At 42.6% G+C, this 21421-nt stretch overlaps 1 protein-coding gene across 1 annotated transcript in view; it reads left to right on the top strand.

The window, feature by feature from the left end:
- Positions 1 to 21421, top strand: part of fcho1 (FCH and mu domain containing endocytic adaptor 1) — a 43597-nt gene extending 22176 nt beyond the window's left edge. Inside the window, exons 4-27 of the mRNA XM_035176897.2 lie at positions 2354 to 2428; positions 2551 to 2692; positions 2953 to 3105; positions 3892 to 3996; positions 5483 to 5581; positions 6174 to 6270; positions 6468 to 6585; positions 7303 to 7324; positions 8740 to 8800; positions 10046 to 10239; positions 10748 to 10772; positions 10918 to 10974; positions 11756 to 11807; positions 12446 to 12570; positions 13901 to 14986; positions 15762 to 15868; positions 16245 to 16440; positions 16628 to 16742; positions 16863 to 17018; positions 17107 to 17239; positions 17718 to 17914; positions 18877 to 18941; positions 20153 to 20320; positions 20826 to 21421. Of these exons, the coding sequence (XP_035032788.1) occupies positions 2354 to 2428; positions 2551 to 2692; positions 2953 to 3105; positions 3892 to 3996; positions 5483 to 5581; positions 6174 to 6270; positions 6468 to 6585; positions 7303 to 7324; positions 8740 to 8800; positions 10046 to 10239; positions 10748 to 10772; positions 10918 to 10974; positions 11756 to 11807; positions 12446 to 12570; positions 13901 to 14986; positions 15762 to 15868; positions 16245 to 16440; positions 16628 to 16742; positions 16863 to 17018; positions 17107 to 17239; positions 17718 to 17914; positions 18877 to 18941; positions 20153 to 20320; positions 20826 to 20854 (3577 nt within the window). The 3' untranslated portion in view covers positions 20855 to 21421. The remainder of the gene's footprint in view (positions 1 to 2353; positions 2429 to 2550; positions 2693 to 2952; positions 3106 to 3891; positions 3997 to 5482; positions 5582 to 6173; positions 6271 to 6467; positions 6586 to 7302; positions 7325 to 8739; positions 8801 to 10045; positions 10240 to 10747; positions 10773 to 10917; positions 10975 to 11755; positions 11808 to 12445; positions 12571 to 13900; positions 14987 to 15761; positions 15869 to 16244; positions 16441 to 16627; positions 16743 to 16862; positions 17019 to 17106; positions 17240 to 17717; positions 17915 to 18876; positions 18942 to 20152; positions 20321 to 20825) is intronic.

The raw sequence follows: 21421 nt of genomic DNA on the forward strand, positions 1-21421 counted from the left end.
AATTCTTTTAATGAGTTCCATCGCCTCAATTACCGCTAATTAAACACTTCTTAAATCCAATTGCCTTTGTAAATCAGCATGACAGCCCTGTGAGTTATCTCCATAGGTTCGGCCAATGCTAACCCAGATAGGATATGTTTGTGGAATACATCCAAAGTTGTCGTAATTCAAAAGACATACGTTTCGAAAATGTATATGTAAGCTACACAGCCAAGCATATTTTTCAATGCACAAACAATACTATTTTTAAATGGACAATCAAATGCTGAGGAGGAGGATTTTACCTGGGACATGCAGATTTAGCCTCCAGGTTGTAGCATGGTACTGTAAAGCCATCAGTTGCATATTTATGTTCAATTAAATCTGAAGTAAATCTGCCAATAAAACCACAGTAAACTGCCTGACAGGCCCAACAACAGTAACTAAGTGGGCCGGTCAATTACCCAATTAAAACTCTCCCAAAGTGCCCAGTTTGTTATATTAAATACTCTTGTTTTCCAATTAGCGATTATCAGTGAGTAAATTGTGTGGAGTAATGAGGTTCCCACAGGAGTTTGTCCTCTCACAGCTGAAGTGAACACACAGCGCACACTGTCAGTCCACTGATAGAATCCTGACATTGATTCACAGTGCGCATTCCTCGCAGGGGGAAATGTAGTTATCTGCTTGGACTGCAGCACACAACAAATCAGCAGCCAGGAAATGAAATATGTGGCACTGTGGGTAAAATGGAGTCTGATCCCACAGGGGACTGGGAAGCTGCAATTGTGTTGATACATTTCCCCCATTTTTCCTCTCACTCCACTTTCTTGATGGGTCGTTCTAATGTAAGAGGCCAAATGAATCAGTTCAAGTACTGTAACAACTCTAACCTCAAGGTTTCAGTTATTTCATGTGAGCACTTCTCTGCTCTTGTCCCCGTGCTCAGTCTAATACAGATGTATTGCTGTTTCTTATTATTGAGCGACCATTGATGTCGGGGACACAATAGACACAATCAGGTTTTTACCAGCGCTGCCGACTCAAACAATGAGTTGATCAATGAACCGCTGTATTGATAGAAAATCAATAATTCGACAGATATTGCACAGTTTGTCTTCAAGCTACGTAATTGTGAGAATTTGCTGCTTTTCAAACTCACCTTTGGCCGAAAGTAAATTATAATCTGGATCTATGGATCTTACAGACCAAACAATATATCTTAAAAGATAAGATAATTCAAAATGAATATATTTATTTATTTAGACCTTAAATCCAGTCTTTTAACATTATGGTGCTTTTTACGATTGACTGTTTTAATGATTAATTAGTTGTTTGAGGGTTACAGTATCTCAATAATTTGCAGCATAGAAGTGTAAAATGTTTATACACAGAAAAATAGAGCGAGATTGTCTGTCAAAGTACAACTTGAGTAAAACATGAAAACATTGAAACAATATATAAAAATGTGAAGAGTAAATCTCTCATGCTGATGATCCATCTTCAGCAGCACGTTGTTCTGTGTGTTCACCTTCAGGGAATCTGGATCAATGCTCACTCTTTCCTTCGCTTCAGATGCTTATTAAAGTTTCATGTCCAGCCTCACAAAATGAGTTCATTCATCATTTAAATGAAGCTTTTTGCAACATTTTCCCAACACTAATGGAAATAAATCTTTATCTCAATGACTGCGGAGGTGGTGGAGGCTCCGCATTTGGGCCAAATGAAGCTCTAGATGGTGAAAGTAACATATGAGGCCATTAGAAGAAGCAATAGCTTGGCGAGGAAGTGATTTTAAAGTACATTACAATTGCATTTACCAGAAAGCAAGAACTTCTGCAAACATTAGTCTTCATGTTGTGTTTCTGCAAACTTTAGCAAAGAAATCACACACACACACACACACACACACACACACACACACACACACACACACACACACACACACACACACACACACACACACACACACACACAGAGAGACACTCTCACCAGGACAAGTTAATATAATGTTAGAGCAACAACGATCAGTCAATCAAAAAATTATCTGTCCAGCGGTTGACGTTGATCGTAACAACAGCTCATTCATGACAGCAGCGGAATCTCAAGGTCAGAGTTTCACCGAACTTTTACTAAACAGATGAGAAGCTCTTTGTGCATCAGTGGTGGTGCAGCTTCAGGGTTCTATGGACTGAGTCTTGCAGTCGGTCTTTACTCACCACTGCTCAATTACTGCAGGCCGCTTAAACAGTTCACAGTACGTCAATTGTACTGTGTGCGCTCAACAGGTTAAATATCAGGTTAATACCTAGTTACCTAAATTTGTTTGAGTGTCAGTTATTTAGCTCATATATCTTTGCGTTTGTTTCGACAGGGCTGCCATCGAGGAGACTTACTCCAAGTCGATGAGCAAACTGGCAAAGATCGCCAGCAATGGGAGTCCACAGGGGTGAGTGGTGACATGTGAACACAGGATGGTGTAACATCTTCTCCTGTTAACTCTTCATCCTGTTCAACACCGTTCAGTTTTAAGTTTCAAGCCTCATGCGTGTGTTTGATTGTGTTTCCCAGGACGTTTGCTCCCATGTGGGATGTGTTCAGGGTGTCTTCAGACAAACTGGCCCTCTGCCACCTCGAGCTGATGAGAAAGATGAACGACCTCATCCGGGACATTAACAAGTACGGAGACGAGCAGGTCAAAGTTCACCGCAAGGTATGAATCTGGGATGAGGAGGAATATTTGACCACTGTTCTGCCCGAACGCTGGATGTTATCTGTGTCTGTGCGAACATAGACTTTTGTATTTTCTCATTACTTGACCTGGACCGAACTTCTTGTCATCCTGATCTAATTAATCTCACAGAAAATCCAATAAGTGTCGTCTCCCTCCCTTGTAATTGCTGCAGTTGCCCTTTAAACATCAAGTACAATGAGGATGTGCACAGACTGTGTGTTTGTGTGTGTTGCACTCAGACGAAGGAGGAGATGGTGGGGACCGTGGAGGCGGTGCAGGCGCTGCAGGTTCACAGTGGTCACCTTCAGAAGTCGAAGGAGGGTTATCACGGAAAGTGTTTTGAGCTGGACCGGCTCAGGAAGGACGGGGCTCCACAGAAAGAGCTGGAGAAGGTTAGTCACTACTCTCTCTGTGTTCTAGACGGACTCTGCAGGCGATTCTGATCCGTGAAGCTGACGGAAGCTTCTCATGAGATCAAATTAAAGGGTCTGATCATTTACACATTTGCAGATAGTTCTTAATATCAGTGAATGGAGTTTGTCAAGGATGTTAACAGAGAGCGGTTTTGATTGAAATTCCTCTTGACTTCAGAAATAGTCTTTTTTATCCTCTGTTCAAACCTGCAAATTATCCAGTCCCCTGCTGAGACGACTGATTTTCTCTTGATTCTATAAAAGCCTTTTGAAGTTCACCTCGCTGTGCCTTTAGTCTTTTTGTGATTAGGAATAACAAAGCTCTTAAGTGAGTGCAAAACTGTGTAACTTCAGCTAAATATCACCAGATAACATTGCTATGACAACTCTTTGCAGCAGTTTGGGAGGATTGATGCTTTACAGCGTTTTCACAACTGAAATTCATGTCGTTGTTTCATTGTTTACATTCGATCAGATTAGTTTTGGTTTCACATTATAAATTATGGAGCGCACTAAAGTCTTTTGTATGTCATACATACGTCCTGTCGTCATCACCTACATGGGCTGAGTCTACCTATACTTGATATTGATTGGTTTGTAGAGTGGCGAGTGTCTCACGTCATTGGGTAGTAATCTTTTACTGTGAAAACTGGAGGTGTCTTTATAGTCTGTCCCTAACTGAGGTTTTCATTTCCTTTCAATGTTTGTGAATGAGAGTCAGTAGATGAAGGCCGTCGTTTTCCTTTTCCTTTTCTCTCACACTAGGCGGAGCTGAAGTCTAAGAAAGCGGCTGAGTCATTTGCGCTGAGCATCGAGAAGTACAACCGAGTGGGAGGAGAGTTTGAGCAGAAGATGAGCGAGTCTGCCCAGGTCAGCCCTGAGTCCAGCTGAGCCCCGGAGCCACTTCTTTATCCGTCTCTCTCACCCTCTGATGTGGTGTTTTTCTGTATTTCCTCTCCTCTCTGGGGCTTTATCTTTCAATTTATCTCTGTGAATCACTCGCTTCGTAACCTCTCACCACACAAACACTCCACTCCGTCCTTTTATTTATTATCCCACATCATGCCCTCCCCAAAAATGGAAACCTCAACCCCAGGCTCCTAAAAAACCCATCTGCCTGCACTTCCTGCCCCCCCGCTCATTACCTTTAATCACTGCCTCCACACATCCATGGTTACTGCTGCTGTTTCCATGGACATTTTCAACGAACTCCAATGAGCGCTTCTGATTTTTGCATTTGAATTGATAACTAAATTCCTTCTGACCAAGTATCTCTTGTAAAAACTTTGAAGGGTAGAGTCTGGAAAATATCATCCTGGGAAAAAAATTGTGAAAAGATTGAAGACGATAAAGAGGGAGATCAAATAAATCATATATATAAAAGATTTCAGATGCTACAAAGAAGAATTTTTTTTTATGTTTTGGGTTGTCACAACACAATATCTCAAATACACCATAAAGGGATGGTTCACCAAAAAATGAAACTTCACTCATCATCTCCTCACCACTGTGCCGATGGAGGTGGTGGGTGAAGTGTTTGAGTCCACAAAACACTTCTGGAGTTTCAGGGGTAAACAGCGTTGCAGCCAAATCCAATACAATTAAAGTAACTGGTGACAGATTCTTCAAACGTCGTCACGTGCCCCTTGTGCGAGAGCTTAGAGGCTACGTGCACTTATCCAGATGTGAGAGTTTGCAGTTAAACCTGTAGCAGTGGGGCAGCAGAGACTGAAGTGTTCTCTTGAAGGTTTACTGCAGTCGAGAATAGAGCAGTGTTTTATGTTTCCTCTGTCTGCCCAGATTCTGCACGGCTAATTGGAGTAAAGCAGCTGGCAAAACTCTCTTCTCTAACACGAGCCAAATCCACTATATCAAGACAATTCCCCTGAAACAGACAGCAGCAAATGAGCTGTCTGAATAAAGACCAGGATCAAACTTAAATCCTCTCAAATTATCGCTGGTTTTAACACCCTGGCAACCCACGGCCTCCTCTGCTGGCTGAGTGCCTCTTGTGAGTGAAGTCCATTAAAAGGCTACTTTCACTGTATTGTAGAGAAGTGGGGTTTTAAATTTCTGGTTTATTAGATTCTGGTTGGGAGTTGTCGCGAAACTCACACCATCGCGCGGAGATGGAGAACGGAGAAAGTTGTGTTTTAAAAGAATGAAGCAACAGAAACTAATTCTGAGCAAGAAAAATCATTTGATCTTTTCAGCAAATTGAAGTGTAGGTTTAATGATATTCAGAGAGAAGTAGATGAATCCAATAGAGAGAAGTAGATGAACCAGCGGTAGAGTTTTAAAGGTTTCACATGTTTTTCTTTTGTTTTCTTATATATGATTGTGTTTGTTTGAGAAGAAGTTTCAGGGAATCGAGGAGGCTAACCTACGGCAGATGAAACAGCTGATCAAAGGTTACTCCCACTCCATTGAAGACACTCACGTCCAGGTGGGACAGGTACGTCCACTGACTCCTGCTCTGCTTTACGAGAAGAAAACACTTCGCAAATCTTTGTATCCTCCCTTTGTAAATCTTGTGAAAAGATATTACTATTTTAAGGATATTTCAAATTAATATACAATCAAAGCTCTGTTGGATAACTGTGGAGGATTTCATCTCCTCGGTCAGTTGATTGTTTATTTCTTTGAAACCACAGTAAATGGAGAAACACAAGTGTATATTGTTTATTAATTTCCAATAATGAATTAATAATTACAAACAATATTTCCAAAAATTTAGAGTTAGCATCCCCCAAAGCACTATTATCTACCGCAGGTCAATAGAAAATATGTAAAACATCTAATTTATTGTGCGGCTTTATATATATCATATTGTGTTTTAATACTACCACTAGAGGGCACTAAAAGCAGAAATGTAAAAAATAATTACACTAATTTATGCACAAGCTTGAAGGTTTATCTAACGTTTAACCATACTTTTTTATTTTAACACATACAGCTTCAATAACAAATCACATATTTTGAATACCACCTTTATATGTCATGCTTTAGAAAGGACCAAGTAATCACTCTCTTCTTCTCTGCTGCAGGTGCACGAGGAATTCAAGCAGAATGTGGAAAACATCGGCATCGATAACCTCATTCAGAAATATGCAGAGCAGAAGGGAACAGGCAAAGAGAGGCCAGGTAGTGTGATGAACTCCGGCTCGTTTCCAGTCAAAGGGAAATAAAAGAAGCTTATGTAGCAATAAAAATATAAAGACACTGACAACAACAAAGAGGAGGCAGTCATCCATAGTGACATGATGATACACGTGCCTACATGGAGACTGCACTCTGTGTGTGGATGTTTCTTATTTTATCGAATCGCTTGTTGTCTGCAGCTCTTGCTGGTTTTGAGGAGTACATGACGGGCTTGGTACCTGAAGGTGTAAAGAAGAGTCGAGCAAAAGCCTTCAGGATCCCCGGCTTAGGCAAGAGGGACAAGGAGCCAGACTCTACGTGAGTGCACACACACACACACACACACACACACACACACACACACACACACACACACACACACACACACACACACACACACACACACACACACACACACACACACACACACACACACACACACACACACACCTTTAAGTTGCCCCTCAGCAGCTCTGTTCAGCTGAGGTGAAGTGAAACAACATCATTACACAACCCAAATATTTCAATATAACCAGAAGCTGTGGAAACACTAGAAATGATTTCCAAATTGTAATGTACGGACAAGGCTGTTAGTGAATTATGATATTTCTTTAGTATCGAGAATTTTCTTGCTTCTTTTTGTCTGATGATGAGCAAAAATGTATTTTTTTACTATCACAAGTTCCTTGTGTTATTCTGAGCTGCAGTGATGGAACAAAAGTGTAGAAGCACAGACATGATCAAGAATCCTGTCCGGAGATGCAGTTAGTTTAGTCAAATCGTTCAATATTTACTTTAGTAAATCTGTTTGTTTGAATATCTGTTTTAAAACTAGAGTAGACATTTGGAAAGCCAGGACCAGCAAAATGATCTTTACTCTTATTTGTCACTTTATTGTAAAACACTTTGTGTTACAGGTCACAGATCTTTTGAAATTTTATATTACGATCCTCATTCTCTAGTATTCGCTTCAATCTGAGTTACAACTGAATAATGAACACAAAAATACAATAATGTGTTCTTTTATATTTGCAGGGATTCCGCAGTGCCAGAGACGGTGAGTACCTGCAGAACTTACACCAAAACAATGCAGCTCCTCTCAGTCAGACTGACACCTAAAGCTGCACAACTGTGTGTGTGTGTGTGTGTGTGTGTGTGTGTGTGTGTGTGTGTGTGTGTGTGTGTGTGTGTGTGTGTGTGTGTGTGTGTGTGTGTGTGTGTGTGTGTGTGTGTGTGTGTGTGTGTGTGTGTATTTGGAAAGAAGGTGAGCAGGGGATCATAAGTGTGTGATAGTGACGGTGTGGAGTTTCCCAGGTTTATTCCCGTACTTCCGAGAAGATGTGTAGGAGATAATCTGGCTGCCAGAGAGGAAATACGTGATAGTGTGTGTGTGTGTGTAAATGTCAGCCTGTGTGTAAGTGTGTGTGCAGACTGATGTGGAAGCAGAGAGTAAACTGCAGATCACAGAGCTACCGGAGCTGCTATGTTACCCTTTGAAGGGCGTCATGTTTCCAACGATGTGAACAGACGTAATTTCAAAGCTTGTTACATAAGATAAAAGATCCTCTGAAACTGTCACATCACATTCAAGATGGAACGTTCTAGAATTTGTTTTAAAGTATTAGTGTTTTTTCGATGTTTGCAGTTGTGTTGAGAAAACATTTGAATCAGTGTCCTGATGAACTTTAAATAGAAACTTTAGACAAAGTGTCAACCTGTTCAATTTAAAGCTGGATTTATTATAGTGCATAAGACAGTGTGTGTATCAATGTTGATATAAAAAGATATTCATCCATACAGTCACACTATAATCTTCCGTTATAGCCTGATCACACCATGAAGCATTGCTCAGACTTGTTGGAGTTTTCCTAAATCAGATTGTGATCTAATGAAAAACAAAAACATCAGTGGTCCCAGTTTCACTCGTCATGTCAACTTGACCTATTGAGATGTGTTTACTGAAATCTGATAGAATGAAATAAGATCTTTATATGTCCCCACTCTGTCTAAAAATAACTGCTCCTACGCTGCTGCTGCTGCTGCTGCTGCAGTACGAGTCACTATGGTTTTCATCAGGTTCTGTTTTGAAGCCAAACACAGCTTGATGTTCAGATGTCCTAATCACAGGATTTAAATCAAACTGACAGCACAAGCAGCTTCATTTCACCTGTTTGTGATAACGTGTACAAGAGTATTAATCACAGACTCACAGACTCACACCTACTACTAAGGGGTAGTAGTTGTACTAGTCTAGTCTTGTATCGCTCTATCCTTGACAATGTCTGTTAGGTTTTTAGTATTTTTGTAGAAGCACTGGAGCATCATCTAGATGAGCATTTATTTAAAAAATTCGATGGATTAGAAAGTCTTAAAGTTTAGTATATTTATTTTCCTGTCATAGATTGGTAACTTGCTGGGATGTTCATTGACCATTGTGTGTATGTGTGTGTGTGTGTGCTTCCATTCACATAGAATTCACCTCTGGAAGTAGATGATGAAGGATTTGTCATCCGAGCCGACAGCACCCAGAATGATATCCTTTTTCTGCTCACGCAGGCTCAGTCTGCAATCTGTCATCTTCTTTTCCTGTTTTGTTTCTTTACCTTTTATTTCCTATGTTTGAACAAACAAACGTACACAGAGCCCCTCCTCCATCACATCATTCTTGATCAAATGAAATTTAAAAAGCATAATATTCAATCATCTGATTGATTTTCTGTTGATTTATTGATAAATGAACCGAACATTAATTACATCTGCACCGGAACAAACCATCTGTTGAATAATAATGATTCAGCAACTGTGAAAACAAGGACTCAAACTCAACATAGTTCAGTTGTGACACCGACAAGTTTTAAATTCATAAAGCAGATTCTCATTTCTGAGATATGTCCCAGACTTTTCTGCCTTGCGAGACACAGGGTCTCTAATTAAACCTCGTGAAGCCACTGAACAGACTCTAATAAGACCCCGAACTTAGACTGGGACGTTTTAAATGAAGCGTGATGAGAAGGTCGGAGGTGAGAGGTGGGGTCTAACCAATTTGTTCGCCCAATCGCCTGCTTTCATGGCCTCATTAACTCAAGCCAGACAATTATAAAGATTTTAATCCCGTTTGTCGTCTAAGTGTAACACGAGTGCAAAGTCTGCCTGTAGGATAACCTGATACTTCACGTCCCGGCTCTTCGGCCCCTGATCCACTTATCGGCGGTGGCTCTCGGCCCTGACAGAGGCTGAGATAACAACTCGTGCTGCCTTCGTCATCCCCCTATCGGGTCCCCTGGCTGCTCAGGGGAGACGGCACACATTCATCAAAGACCCGTTTCAGTAAACACATGACATCACACGACACAGACAGTGAGAGTCCAAAGACAAGAGGAAGGAGAGGTGTCTTTCGTTGGGGGTGATGTTGTGACAGGAAGTGGCGGTTTGGGCTGTTTGGCAGCTCTGCAGTCGTCACCTCTGCTGCTGCAGCTGTTTGTGTTTTTGCACGTGTTCATCTCTCACTGCTGCTCTGCATCGTTTCCCTGTTGTCCGGATGTCTTTTCACTCCTCTTAAAGGGAATCACAGGGTTTGTCCAAACAGTGATATTCACCAATGAGCAGAGGTAATAAAACTCTGGTGCTTGCTGGTTTCTAATCTACACCCATGGTTTTTTATTAGTTTTATTTTTGAACCCCCTGTTTTTCTTTTTCAACTCACCAAACCAACACCGTCACTTCTCATCCCTCTTCCAGTAAAAAGCTTGTTCTCCTTGACCCTCCGCTCTCTGTTTACGCTGCTCTGAGGAGAAGGAGAACAACTTCTACTCCAGTGACTCAGACTTTGACGACGAGGAGCCCAAAAAGTTCCACATCCAGATCCGACCGGTCGCCACCAGCAATCGCAGCAACTCTGCCGCCACCGAGAAGGAGCTGAAAGCCACCGTGGGGTCGCTCACCCTGCCGCCCAACCGAGGAGTACGGCAGCAGGTTGGGTTTGCTTTGGATTTTCCCACAAGGATCTAAGATTGTTTCCTACTTGACTTTATAGTTTGTTTAGTTTGCTAGAACAAATTGATGTGACTCATTTGCTCTCGTCAGATTTAGTTGTGTCGGATATGGGAGCAAATTAGAGCCAACAGCGGCATGTTTGCATAAAATATTAATGTTGATTAATGTGCACATTAAATTAATATTTATTTGTATATGAATACGGTTAATCACATCCCACAAAAAACAACAATGGCTAACAAATTGTTATTCCGTGCCAAATCAGTGAACCATGTTATTACACTGGGTGACATATTCCATCATTATAGTGTGAACATGTGCTCTGCAGTTTATTCTGAGTCAATCCCACACACAACACACTGCTGCTGCACATAATCACTAGTGCATCAAATGGACTTGAGAGGATTATTATTAAGGGACAGACTAGTGCATTGTTGGTTAAGTGATTTCACTCTATTGATCAGATCTGTCTCTCTCTGATTTTCAGGTGTCAATCAAGCGTCATTTTTCCAGTAAGTTCTGCTTTTGGAGAATTCCTGTTCCTGTCACAGCGAAGAACAAATCTATTTGAAATGTACACTCCAGTGCGTTTTACTCGTGTCGTACTTTGGTGTCTTTGAGTACAGACGTCTGAGAGCTTCTGTTGTGTCTCTGCAGGAAACTCGAGCACCGCAGGAGGCCGATTGGAGGAAGGTGATGCTGCCTCCCACAGGGGTGAGGCCAACCTTATTCCCTCTCTCATTCTGTTTGTTTGCTCATCAGTTAGTTTCCTTTTATTTATAGAAAAAAATGTCATCTGAAAAGGATGGACACTATTTGTCACACACACAATCGCTCAGGGCCACCTCTGTATCCCCGGTGAAGCGATGATGCATCAGTACAGCGTCCCGCCACCTCCGGCCTGTTTCCCCCAGACTGCAAATCTCTTAGCTGGCTGACCTTGCGTGAACAACCACCCTCCATTAGTCAACAGGCGGCTCCTCTGCTCGTGCTCCAGAACATGTTTTATCACCGGCAGGTTCATTAGCTGCCCGAAGGTTACGCTGGAGTGGGAGGCTCCGACCTGCTGCTTCACATCAGCGGGGGAATCTCTCTCTTTCTCTCTCTCTCAAATCCAGAGTTGACAGATTAACAAAGAGCGTCTGATTAAAGCGGCTGCTCCGCAGTGACAGCACTGGTGGCTGGTGATGAGCGAGACCATATTAATTGCTGGTATTTAATCATGGAGAGACTAATGGCTGATGGGTTAACTCGCATGTCATCTGGTCTCAGCCTGTCCCGGCCTCATGCAGCGCTTTGACGAAGAACATCGGGCTTCTGATTAGGGAGCATCCTCTGCAGTGACTCACTGTGTGTGTGTGTGTGTGTGTGTGTGTGTGTGTGTGTGTGTGTGTGTGTGTGTGTGTGTGTGTGTGTGTGTGTGTGTGTGTGTGTGTGTGTGTGTGTGTGTGTGTGTGTGTGTGTGTGTGTGTGTGTGTGTGTGTGTGTGTGTCAGATGGCGAGCAGGAGGGAATGCGCAGGTCCACCTCCAGCCCCGATCACAGCAGGTGAGGTGTTATCCTTTCTTTTTTCTTCCCTCTTCTTCAGATTTGTCTGCACGAGACGCATGTTGAGGTTGAACTGCATCATCTGTGGCCTTTTCACCAGTTTTAACCTCGCCAGGTTTCCACCTCGTGGCTTTTTCAGAATCATCATCTTGATTTCATCAATCTTTTAATCTATTTATTACTTATAGTTTATCTTAAGTGTCTATGTCTTTGAGGGATACTACACTTTTTTAAAATTCTTAAGTGTAATACATACATACTACCTATGCTACCCATATACATATAGATACTGTCTAAAAATGTCATTAGCATTAGAGCCCAACTGTTATCTTGGTTTCCCAATAAAAGCGTCCGATGAGACTTCCATGGACATATTGGTATATTGGCCTTTATGTTTTCAGATATGCAGGAATATAACAGCTTTTATTCTGCAGAATAAACAATGCAGAAAACATAATTTGTTTAAAAAATTAAAAAAAGAACTTGATTTCTCTCTTCCTCCGTCCTCCACAATCTCCTCTCACTTACACCCACTCATCCGTTCTCCCTTTGCCTTCCCTTTTATTAGCCCGCCCTCTCATCAGTCCTCCGCTCTGTCTGATTTTCTCTTGTTTCTTTTCTTCCCTTCTCTCCGTCAGGTTGAGCTCGACGGCGTCGGGCTCAGACAGTCTGTTCGGGCCTCCGCTGGAGTCGGCCCTCAAGTCCAAGAGCTTTGACAGTCGGGAGCAGCTCAGAGAGCAGAGCACATTCGGCGCCTCTGAATGTAAGAGAAGTTGCAGTGTTAATATTATATTTTGTTTAATTATTCATAGACCCTATTGGCTCAGTGCAAATGGACTGTGTTGGTTCATTTAGATGAAGATCCTTTTCTCTATTTTATATTGTACATTAAGGCAGATTATTCTAAAGCCTTGATTTAATGTGTAGTTTAAATAAACTGCACATCCAGCTTCTCTCTATGGAAACACATAAATCAACATAACATAGTCACAGCCGAGTTAATTTGCTCACTATAATATAAATATATATCAATAAAGACACACATGATAAACAAATTTACATTTTGAATTAATCTCTGTTAAGTAAAGGCAGGAAATCATATCATTAGGATGTCACCAACATTAATAAACTGAGAGGAAGATCATATTGAGTCTGGTCTTGATAAATGAGAACTGAACTAGCTGGTCTGGTATTAATGGAGCAGTGTTCGAGTCTGTTTGTCCCCTCAACCCAAACATCCTCAGAACCAGTTTGTCCCCTGAAATGAGTCGAGGAGATGAGCTGTTAGGACGTGTTTACATGTTGAAGTATATGACGATTAGACTCAGGTGTCAAACTGAACAATAGGCTGGTTTATGACATTTATAACCTGCAGGTTAATGAAAGAAATGACTGACAGGGATCAAGTTGAGACTGTAGCTGACTGGCAGCGGTGAAGTTCATGTTGATGTCGAGGTCGCTTCTTTCAAACTATTTTGAAAGCAACTCGATGCAACCTGTTACAAAATCTTCACTGAATTGGAATAGGGAGATTCAAGAGCAGGTTCAAGAGTTTAATGCTGAACTGTAGATCAGTTTAAAAGATTTAGAGGTAACAAAAAAAAATATGTTTATCTCCAACATTCAGCCAGGAAACTTAAAATATGAAAAATTCTAAACAGAGTTTAGTGTATTTGTTACAGCGGCAGTGGTTCAGGAAGCCGGGGATCGTGGGTAATATCCACCGCTCAGTTGTGTTTCAGTTCAGTGAGCGGGACTAATGCAGTCAGAGATTGATGGATCGTCTTTGCTCAGAGCCCAAACTACATTAATCATCTTTGCGCTGTTGCACAGTAAAAGTTACACAGTGTCGCTTTTTGCACCTGCTCCGTTAAAAAATAAAACCTACATTTTGTGTCTCCTTAAATAAAATACAGTCCTCACTTTTTCAAATGTAATATCCAGACAATAATGTGGCCTTATATTTGAGCCAATATGGTTATTTATCAGGTTGATTTATTTCTTTGTCCTGAAAATCTTATATTTTCACAGATCAGTAAAGTCTAACTGAGTTTGATAATCTCCACTGAAATCCTGTATTTTGTGTGTGTCAGATGCTGCCTTCTCGTCTGACTCCTCCTCTCCTGAGAACGTTGAGGACTCTGGTCTGGACTCGCCTTCCCATCAGCCCCTTGGGCCCTCCCCAGAGCCGGTGGGTTGGGCAGCATGGCCTCCTGTGTCCCAGAGTAAAGACCAAACTCAAACTCAAACGCTGGGACGACCCGTGGACCCTTTCCTCTCTGCCTTCCGTGACCCCTCCCCTGGTGGCAGCCCTTACCCCAAAGAAGACCCTTCCAGCGTCTGGTCTGTTGCCGCATCACGTCCTTCTCGTGTGCCCCCAGACATGGAACCCTCAGCGATGCAGTTTCCTTCCTTTTCTCAGTCCCTCCCCCCGCCTGAGAGGGAGTCGTCGGTGTGGAACTGTAAACACATCCCTCCCGAGGACCCCTTCCTCGCTGCTTTTGAGAGGACCGTCACCCAGGAGACCATAAACCTGTCTGACGCCTGGGCACGCCCGCCGCCTCGCCAGACCCAGGAGAGCAGGGGGGTGGAGGTGCGAGGGGACCCGTTTTCCATGAACCTCACTGACACTAAGAAACACCCAACCTCCTCCTCCTCCTCGTCATCCTCCTCCAATCGTAGAGACAGAGACAGGAAACGAGACCGCAGCCTTCCTCCTCCCGTTTCCTCCGATGACCCGTTTGCAATCACGATGATCGGCAGCCCAACGCACCAGTCGTCCCTGGCTGCAGCAGCTGGATTAATCCCTCCGCACAGCACCAGCAGCAGCAGCAGCAACATGGGAAGCAGCTCTGTCAGCAGCAGTAGACTGGGACTTGACTCTAATTCAAGCTCTTTACCCACAGCTCAGACAAAGAAGGAGCTGATGCACTGGAACTCTGTCCACAACCCATTCAGCGAGAGCGTCTCCAAAACACAGGAGGGGGGGGGGAAAGGAGAGGGAGGAGCAGGAGGGGACAGGAGAAAACACCGGTCATCAGAGAACGAGCCACGCAGGAACGCCCCCCCACTCACCAGGCATTCAGGGCCACAGGAGGACCTGTGTTTCTCAACTGACAAGGACCAAGACTGCCTGGATCTCAACACTCAGACAACCTGCAGCCTCAGCTCCCACAAGGGTATTAAGGGATCACTTTATAGAAGTTTAATTCTCATATAAAAGCAAATAATGACTCTGGGGGCAGGGCCAACACAATCAAATAAAACATTCAAGCACTTAAGTTCCGTTTTCAAGTACTTAACTTGAGTATTTCTATTTTATGTTAGTTTATACTCCTCTAAATTTGTTTTGTTTTTTTTACTATGTGGGGATTCACTTTTAGTAACCGGGCATCTACTGGACGATGAAAATGTAGGACTGCAAATCAAACTATTACGAGAAGTCACCTCCACCACGGTCAAATGTTCCTCTTACATTCAATTTGGCTGCACCAAATTTCACACACTCATAGAAATCAGTCCCATTTTTGGGAATAAGAACTATGAATTATTCCTGGGAAATGTATGAAAATGTCAAAAAACACCCCATCTCACTATGGTTATGAAACGGTAAATCACAACTGGCAGTCGTCACTATCATCAGGTTCAGGTTCACGTTAAATGATGTCATGTCGTCATATTTACATAAGAACTTAACTTGTCTGAGGGCTTAAACATTATGAGTAATACAAGAGAAAAATATCCTGAATATTCCGACACCAGCAGGAAACTAATTCCCTCAAATAAACCAACAAATATGAGAATGTTTCCAGGTGCCAGCTCGTTCTGGCAGCGCGGCGTTTTCAGCTTGTCTCCTTCTGTTCTGACACCGATTCAGGCTGTTTTTCTTCCTTTGTGTGATTCAGATTAAGCTTTGGGTCATTTTCTTTCATTTTCTGTCTTTGTCTTTGGAAGGGTCCAAGCACAACTTCAGACAGGACACAGCTGAAGCGGTTGCAGCTGCTCCTCAGAGAGCGACCCGGGCCAAGAGGACCTCGGGCCGAATCAGCAGCTATGAGAGAGTGAGTATGAAGCACAGAGGGAACAGCTAATGTGATGAATTCATTTATATAAATATCTCACTACTTTGTTCTTGAGCCAGAGTGGCCGTGGTATCCAGCTGAATTATTTAGATCACAGTCACTACAAACAGATACAAAGAGCATCAAGATTTACTGAGAACAAGCAAAAAATTATAACTCAAGAAATACTCTGTTAAATCTCACCCACTCTAATTTGATGCATCTTTTAATTATTTTTCTGCTGGTCTCTAAATTGTTAATATTATCAGTCAATTCATATGAACTATAAATGATAACTCTTCCTACTTGATGTAAATATTTGATCAAGTATGTGACAGTATGAATATTAAACCGTCTCTATCCCTGTTCGTCTCAGTCGCGCTCCCTGTGCTCGTCCCCGCTGCCGGAGCCCAGCCCTTCCCTCACCTCCTCCTCCTCCTCCAGTCCCAGTGAGTGGGGCCCTCAGGCCAGAGACACTGAGTGGGGGGGTCCCAACCGACCTCCCAGTCCTGCCAGGGCGGGGCAGGCCTCGCCGCTGCCCTACCAGCACCAGGACCACCAGCAGAGGCCGTGTAAGTCTCAGCCCCAAAATGAAGTCACATTAACCAGAAAGAAATATGTTAAGAAAGAAACATGTAAAATAATGTGTCTGTGAAAGGCTCATATCGGTCAATTTGATAAAGTATTTGATCCAAAATGTCACACTGTTCCTTTTAAAGTGCCTGTTTCATTAATACCATCAACATTTGTTCCTCCCAGTGCACCTGTCCAGAGGCCCCAGTCCCATTTCCCTCAGCACACAGGAGGCCTGGCCAGTGGCAGCAGCCATAACTGAGTATATCAACGCCTACTTCAAAGGTGGACAGCATAACCGGTGAGTATCAGCAGCTTTCTACAGAAACAGTCGAGTTCTGGTCTATTCTTTGTTGTTACTGTTGTTATTATCTGCCGGGGGCTTGTTGAACCGTGTCTGTGTCTCTCCGTCTTCCGGCAGCTGTCTGGTGAAGATCACCGGCGACCTGACGATGTCCTTCCCAGCAGGCATCACCAGGATTTTCACGGCCAACCCCAACGTCCCCGTTCTCAGCTTCCGACTGGTCAACATGTCGAGGATCGATCACTTCCTGCCAAATCAGAAGCTGCTCTTCAGGTCCATAGGCTTTATCTGCGGTTTGCATCCCAAACTGGTTTATTCCTGTAGTATGAAATCTAAACGGTCTCTGCTGTGTTCTGCACAGTGATCCGTCTCAGAGCGACCCGGACACCAGAGACTTCTGGTTCAACATGCAGGCTCTGCAGATCTACCTGCAGAGAGAGGCTGAGCTCAACCCTCAGGCCTCTTATTACAACGTGGGCCTGCTGAAGTATCAGGTCAGTAACGCCTTCTGCTTCTTTTACCCTTTGAACTATTTCTTACTCGTCACAGCCACAATTTTCCTCATCTAACTTTGATGGTGTCAAACTGATTTTTTAACTTGTTTTTTATATATATATATACACCATATTTATACTTTATTTTACAGGTCTCTCATTAATAATAATAATAATTATTTATTAGGTTTCTCTATTGATTATTACAGAAAACCTTATTCTTCATATCTGTAGAATTAGTTTTCTATAAGAAATTTGACATTTCTGCATATTCACCTCAGCTTCTTTGCCTTTTTTTTTAAACAAAACTTTTGGGGCAACTGTAAAGAAGTTATTCAAATGTTAGTGACAGATCAAATGAAGCTAAGAGTAGAAATCATCTTAAGTGAGTTTACGTGAACTAAAGAGGAAAACAAACCTGCCCTGGACTCTTCATTTGTTCGTCCTATCTTCATTAAAAGTGTCCGTCGTCCCTCAGGTGTCCTCTCAGGATCCGGGTCGGGCTCCTCTCCTGCTGTCGGCCGAGTGTCAGCGGAGCGGCACCGTGACCCGAGTGTCTCTGGATTATCACTGCTGCCCCGCCACCGCCCCCTCCACCCAGCTCACCGCCGTCCAGGTGCTGCTTCCGCTAGACCACACGGCCACCGACCTGCAGTGTCAGCCGCCGGCCTCCTGGTGAGCAGAGAAGAACTGTTGACTGTCGGCCTTCTGTAACTTATTTCTCTGATAAATGTGAACAAGTGGATGATTGAAATGCACAAACGGATCCTTGTGATCATTATATCAGAGGTTGTGAGTCTGGGATGGAGAACAAAGCGTTTTTAAAGGTCAGCTGGCAGAAACAAATGAGGTATCACAGAGACAAAGGTTTATCATCATCATCTTGAGTCTGATGGATTTCACAGTGACATTTCTGCCAAGGGAATGAATTCTCCTACGTTTTTTTAAATGATGTATGAAAACCTCCATTTGTGGGTTTGAGAGAAGTTTAAAAACAAAAGTTTTAGTAGATTGTCAGACCTGCTCTCACTAGCGATGATGTCATCCAGTCTCGCTCAAATATATTTAGTTTTTTGCGATTTCGGAGCGAAATGTTTGGGAAAATGTCTTAGAAAAGTCATAGCACACTATTGGTGTGTTACACCATCAGACACCCATCATAATAAATAACAGGATAAGGAATGAACAATGAATTGTTATAATATGAAGTTGAGGGGCTCTAATTTGATTAAAATTAACCAGACAACTGTTGACGGCAAATTGACTCAGCTTGAGTAAATAATTAAATATATAATCTTGATTCTGTGATTCAAACTAACGTCAAACAACATGTGTTCAAAGTCAGGACTGTATTTAAACAATATTCATTCTCTAACAATTCGTTTTTTAAAGAAACTTAGTTTGACTTTGTATTATTTTCATAGTTCTGGTATAACGTCCATTTTTCCTGTTTTCCTCCAACTTGAGCTGCTTGTTCTTTAAGATTATGTCCATTAACAATATTTCTCGATCCTGCCTAAGTAAAAGAAAATGAAGGACGACTGAGATGGATTAACAGGAGAGGTTTTTATAGGAAGTCAAAGGATGGAGATTAAGGAGCAGCTCAGGCCTCACGACTCGTTTATTTCCCTCGACAGGAACGCAGAAGAAAGACGGCTGCTGTGGAAACTCCCCAACCTGTCGCCGACCAATCACAGTAAAGGTCAGAGCCTCTCTGCTTTTATCTTCTGTCACTCATTGTTGAAGGAACCTCGTCCACACCGCGTCCCACATCTCAACGTTCTCAGCTCGTCTCACGTCATCCGCAGACGTCTGATTCTTCAAAATCGTGCCAGAGTTGTCATCCTCTCGGCCTCCGGGGCGGTTTCACACTCGCTGCATCGTGTCAGACAAATGTTGAAACGAGTAATTAAGAGTAAAGAAATCCTCTTTTTTTTAAAAAAGCTGAAATCTGGAGGCGTATCATTACCTTTTTAACTGCAGCATTAGCATTGGAACGTGGCAGCTGCTCTCATCCGCCCGGTGGAGGAGCCTCTGAATGCAGCACTGATATAAAGACGAGCATGAGATATTCCTCTTTTATCACGTGTCGAGTTGATCGTCGCTCGTATTTCAGGAACTAAATGGGGCGCGGAGAAGAGGCGGAATGTCAGAGAAGAGTTTTATGGCCCCGAATTTAGAGAAAAGCCTCAAATGAACTCCGCTGTGAGCTCACCTGTGTTTCTTTGTTCCACACACCCACATTTCTCCGTTTTTTATTTTCCACTTAATGATATATTATTAGCTCGGTGTGAAGCTCCTGGGCTGAAAGGAAAACTATTCACAGGCGTCGGTGATGGATGGGAAGTTAAAGCCTGAAAACATTCACGTCTCTGGTTTATAAGCCGCTGACAAAAGCACTAAAAGGTCACCATAACTCCTCCCTGTCCCTTTTCAAAATACTGTTCTCCTGCTCGCCTCTCTCCTCAATACTCAAGTGTCCAAGTGCAGTTTTCTGTAATGAATCACTTCTGACAGCTTTGAGTCAAATATTACTTCTTTTTTTACTGGACGTCTTGTAAACAGAAGCAGACGTGCTGGAGGGTTTTCACTCTGAACGTTTGTGTTACTCATTAACTTGTGTTAATTTACTCACAGATGTCGTGTATAAGGACTTTCAAACGAATCTTCCTCCACTGGTTTGATGCTTTAAACTAATGAAAGCAGCAGTGGGAAGATCAGCAGCGTCCCAGTTCTTAAGCTTTTCATTTTTCACCTTTTCATCAGACTCTCACTGTTTGATAAATTGTTATAAACAGTTTGTGGTGCAAAGTTAAAAGAAAGAGAAAACATCCACTGTGTTGTCACTGCTGTGAATCAATCTGTCTCTCTGTCTCTGTCTCTCTGTGTCTCTGTCCGTCTGCCTCGTCTCAGGCTCAGGGACCCTGTGTGCCAGCTGGCAGTGCCTGGAGGTTCCCCGCGGCCCCCCACCCAGCCTGGCCGTGCAGTTTGTGGGCTCCGGGGCGTCGCTGTCGGGCATGGACGTGGAGCTGGTGGGCAGCCGCTACCGCATGTCGCTGGTCAAGAAGAGATTCGCCACAGGTGACGATCTGATGAGTGGAGGAGGAGCTTTCATGACACATCAGGAAAAATACTGTTTTTTTTAAAGGAGAGATTATTTTACTTCCCCTATATATAGAGTTTTACATTATAATATACATTTAAAAAAAGGGTTTGACAGTTAAAATGATGATAAATGATAGTAGAAGTGGGTTCGTTCTTCCTCAGTTGTTATATTATTCTTATTATAAAATTTGTGATCGATTAATGGATTGACAGAAAGTCAAAGTCGAGTTCAGCCGAATAACAATATAAATAACATAATAATAATAATAATATGTTAAATGTAGTTGTTTTTTATCAGAGATTCATTGTTTTAATTCTCAGGAAGAAGAAAATGAACAACTCAACAAAATGTCAAATATTCCTTTTAAAATGGTGTCAGTAGCATCCTCGTTTATCAAATGATTATTCACGTGATGAAGTTTCTCTTCTCTCTCGCTCCCTCCACTTGGTGACACATTTCCTGGTTCTATCGTTTCCTCAGGGAAGTACATGGCCGGCTGCTCCTTGTGAATCACGCACCCTCGCTGGCGGATGAGAGAACTGCGTCTGAGTCGATGAGAGATGATCGGTGGTGAGAGAGGAATCGGGATAAGGAGGCTCCGGCTCAGCCTCAAGGACAATGTGCACTTAACTTCTGATGGTGTCCTGCAGCTTTAGGACCAAGCCTTTTCCCTTTCCTTCCTCTTCTTCCCTTTATTTAAGTTGTGTGTTGTAACTCGCTCCTCCTTCCTCTCCCCGGAGGGAAAGTCTTTATTCTCTCCCTCGACGCTCCTCTGCTCACATCCTGTTCTGTGTGTGCCTTTGTAGGTAGAGACTGCAAACTCCACTAGATGTCACAACTTTTCTTGACTTACAGAGGACAGTAAAAAAAATTCAAAGTGTGTGAATAAAGTTAAGCATATTACTGTGTTGCCATGGGAACTAGGATTTTTTAAAATTATGTAAATACGGAGAGATGGAGTCCTTTGTGATCGAAACCTGAGTCAAAAAGAACCGTTTGTGAATCTGCCGTTTGTTTCGATTAGAAGTTTTGTGATGTTGACATTTGATTAAAAAAATAAATAAATGTGCTCAATG

Source organism: Hippoglossus stenolepis, chromosome 14 (assembly GCF_022539355.2).
Source record: "Hippoglossus stenolepis isolate QCI-W04-F060 chromosome 14, HSTE1.2, whole genome shotgun sequence".
NCBI classification, from domain to species: domain Eukaryota; kingdom Metazoa; phylum Chordata; class Actinopteri; order Pleuronectiformes; family Pleuronectidae; genus Hippoglossus; species Hippoglossus stenolepis.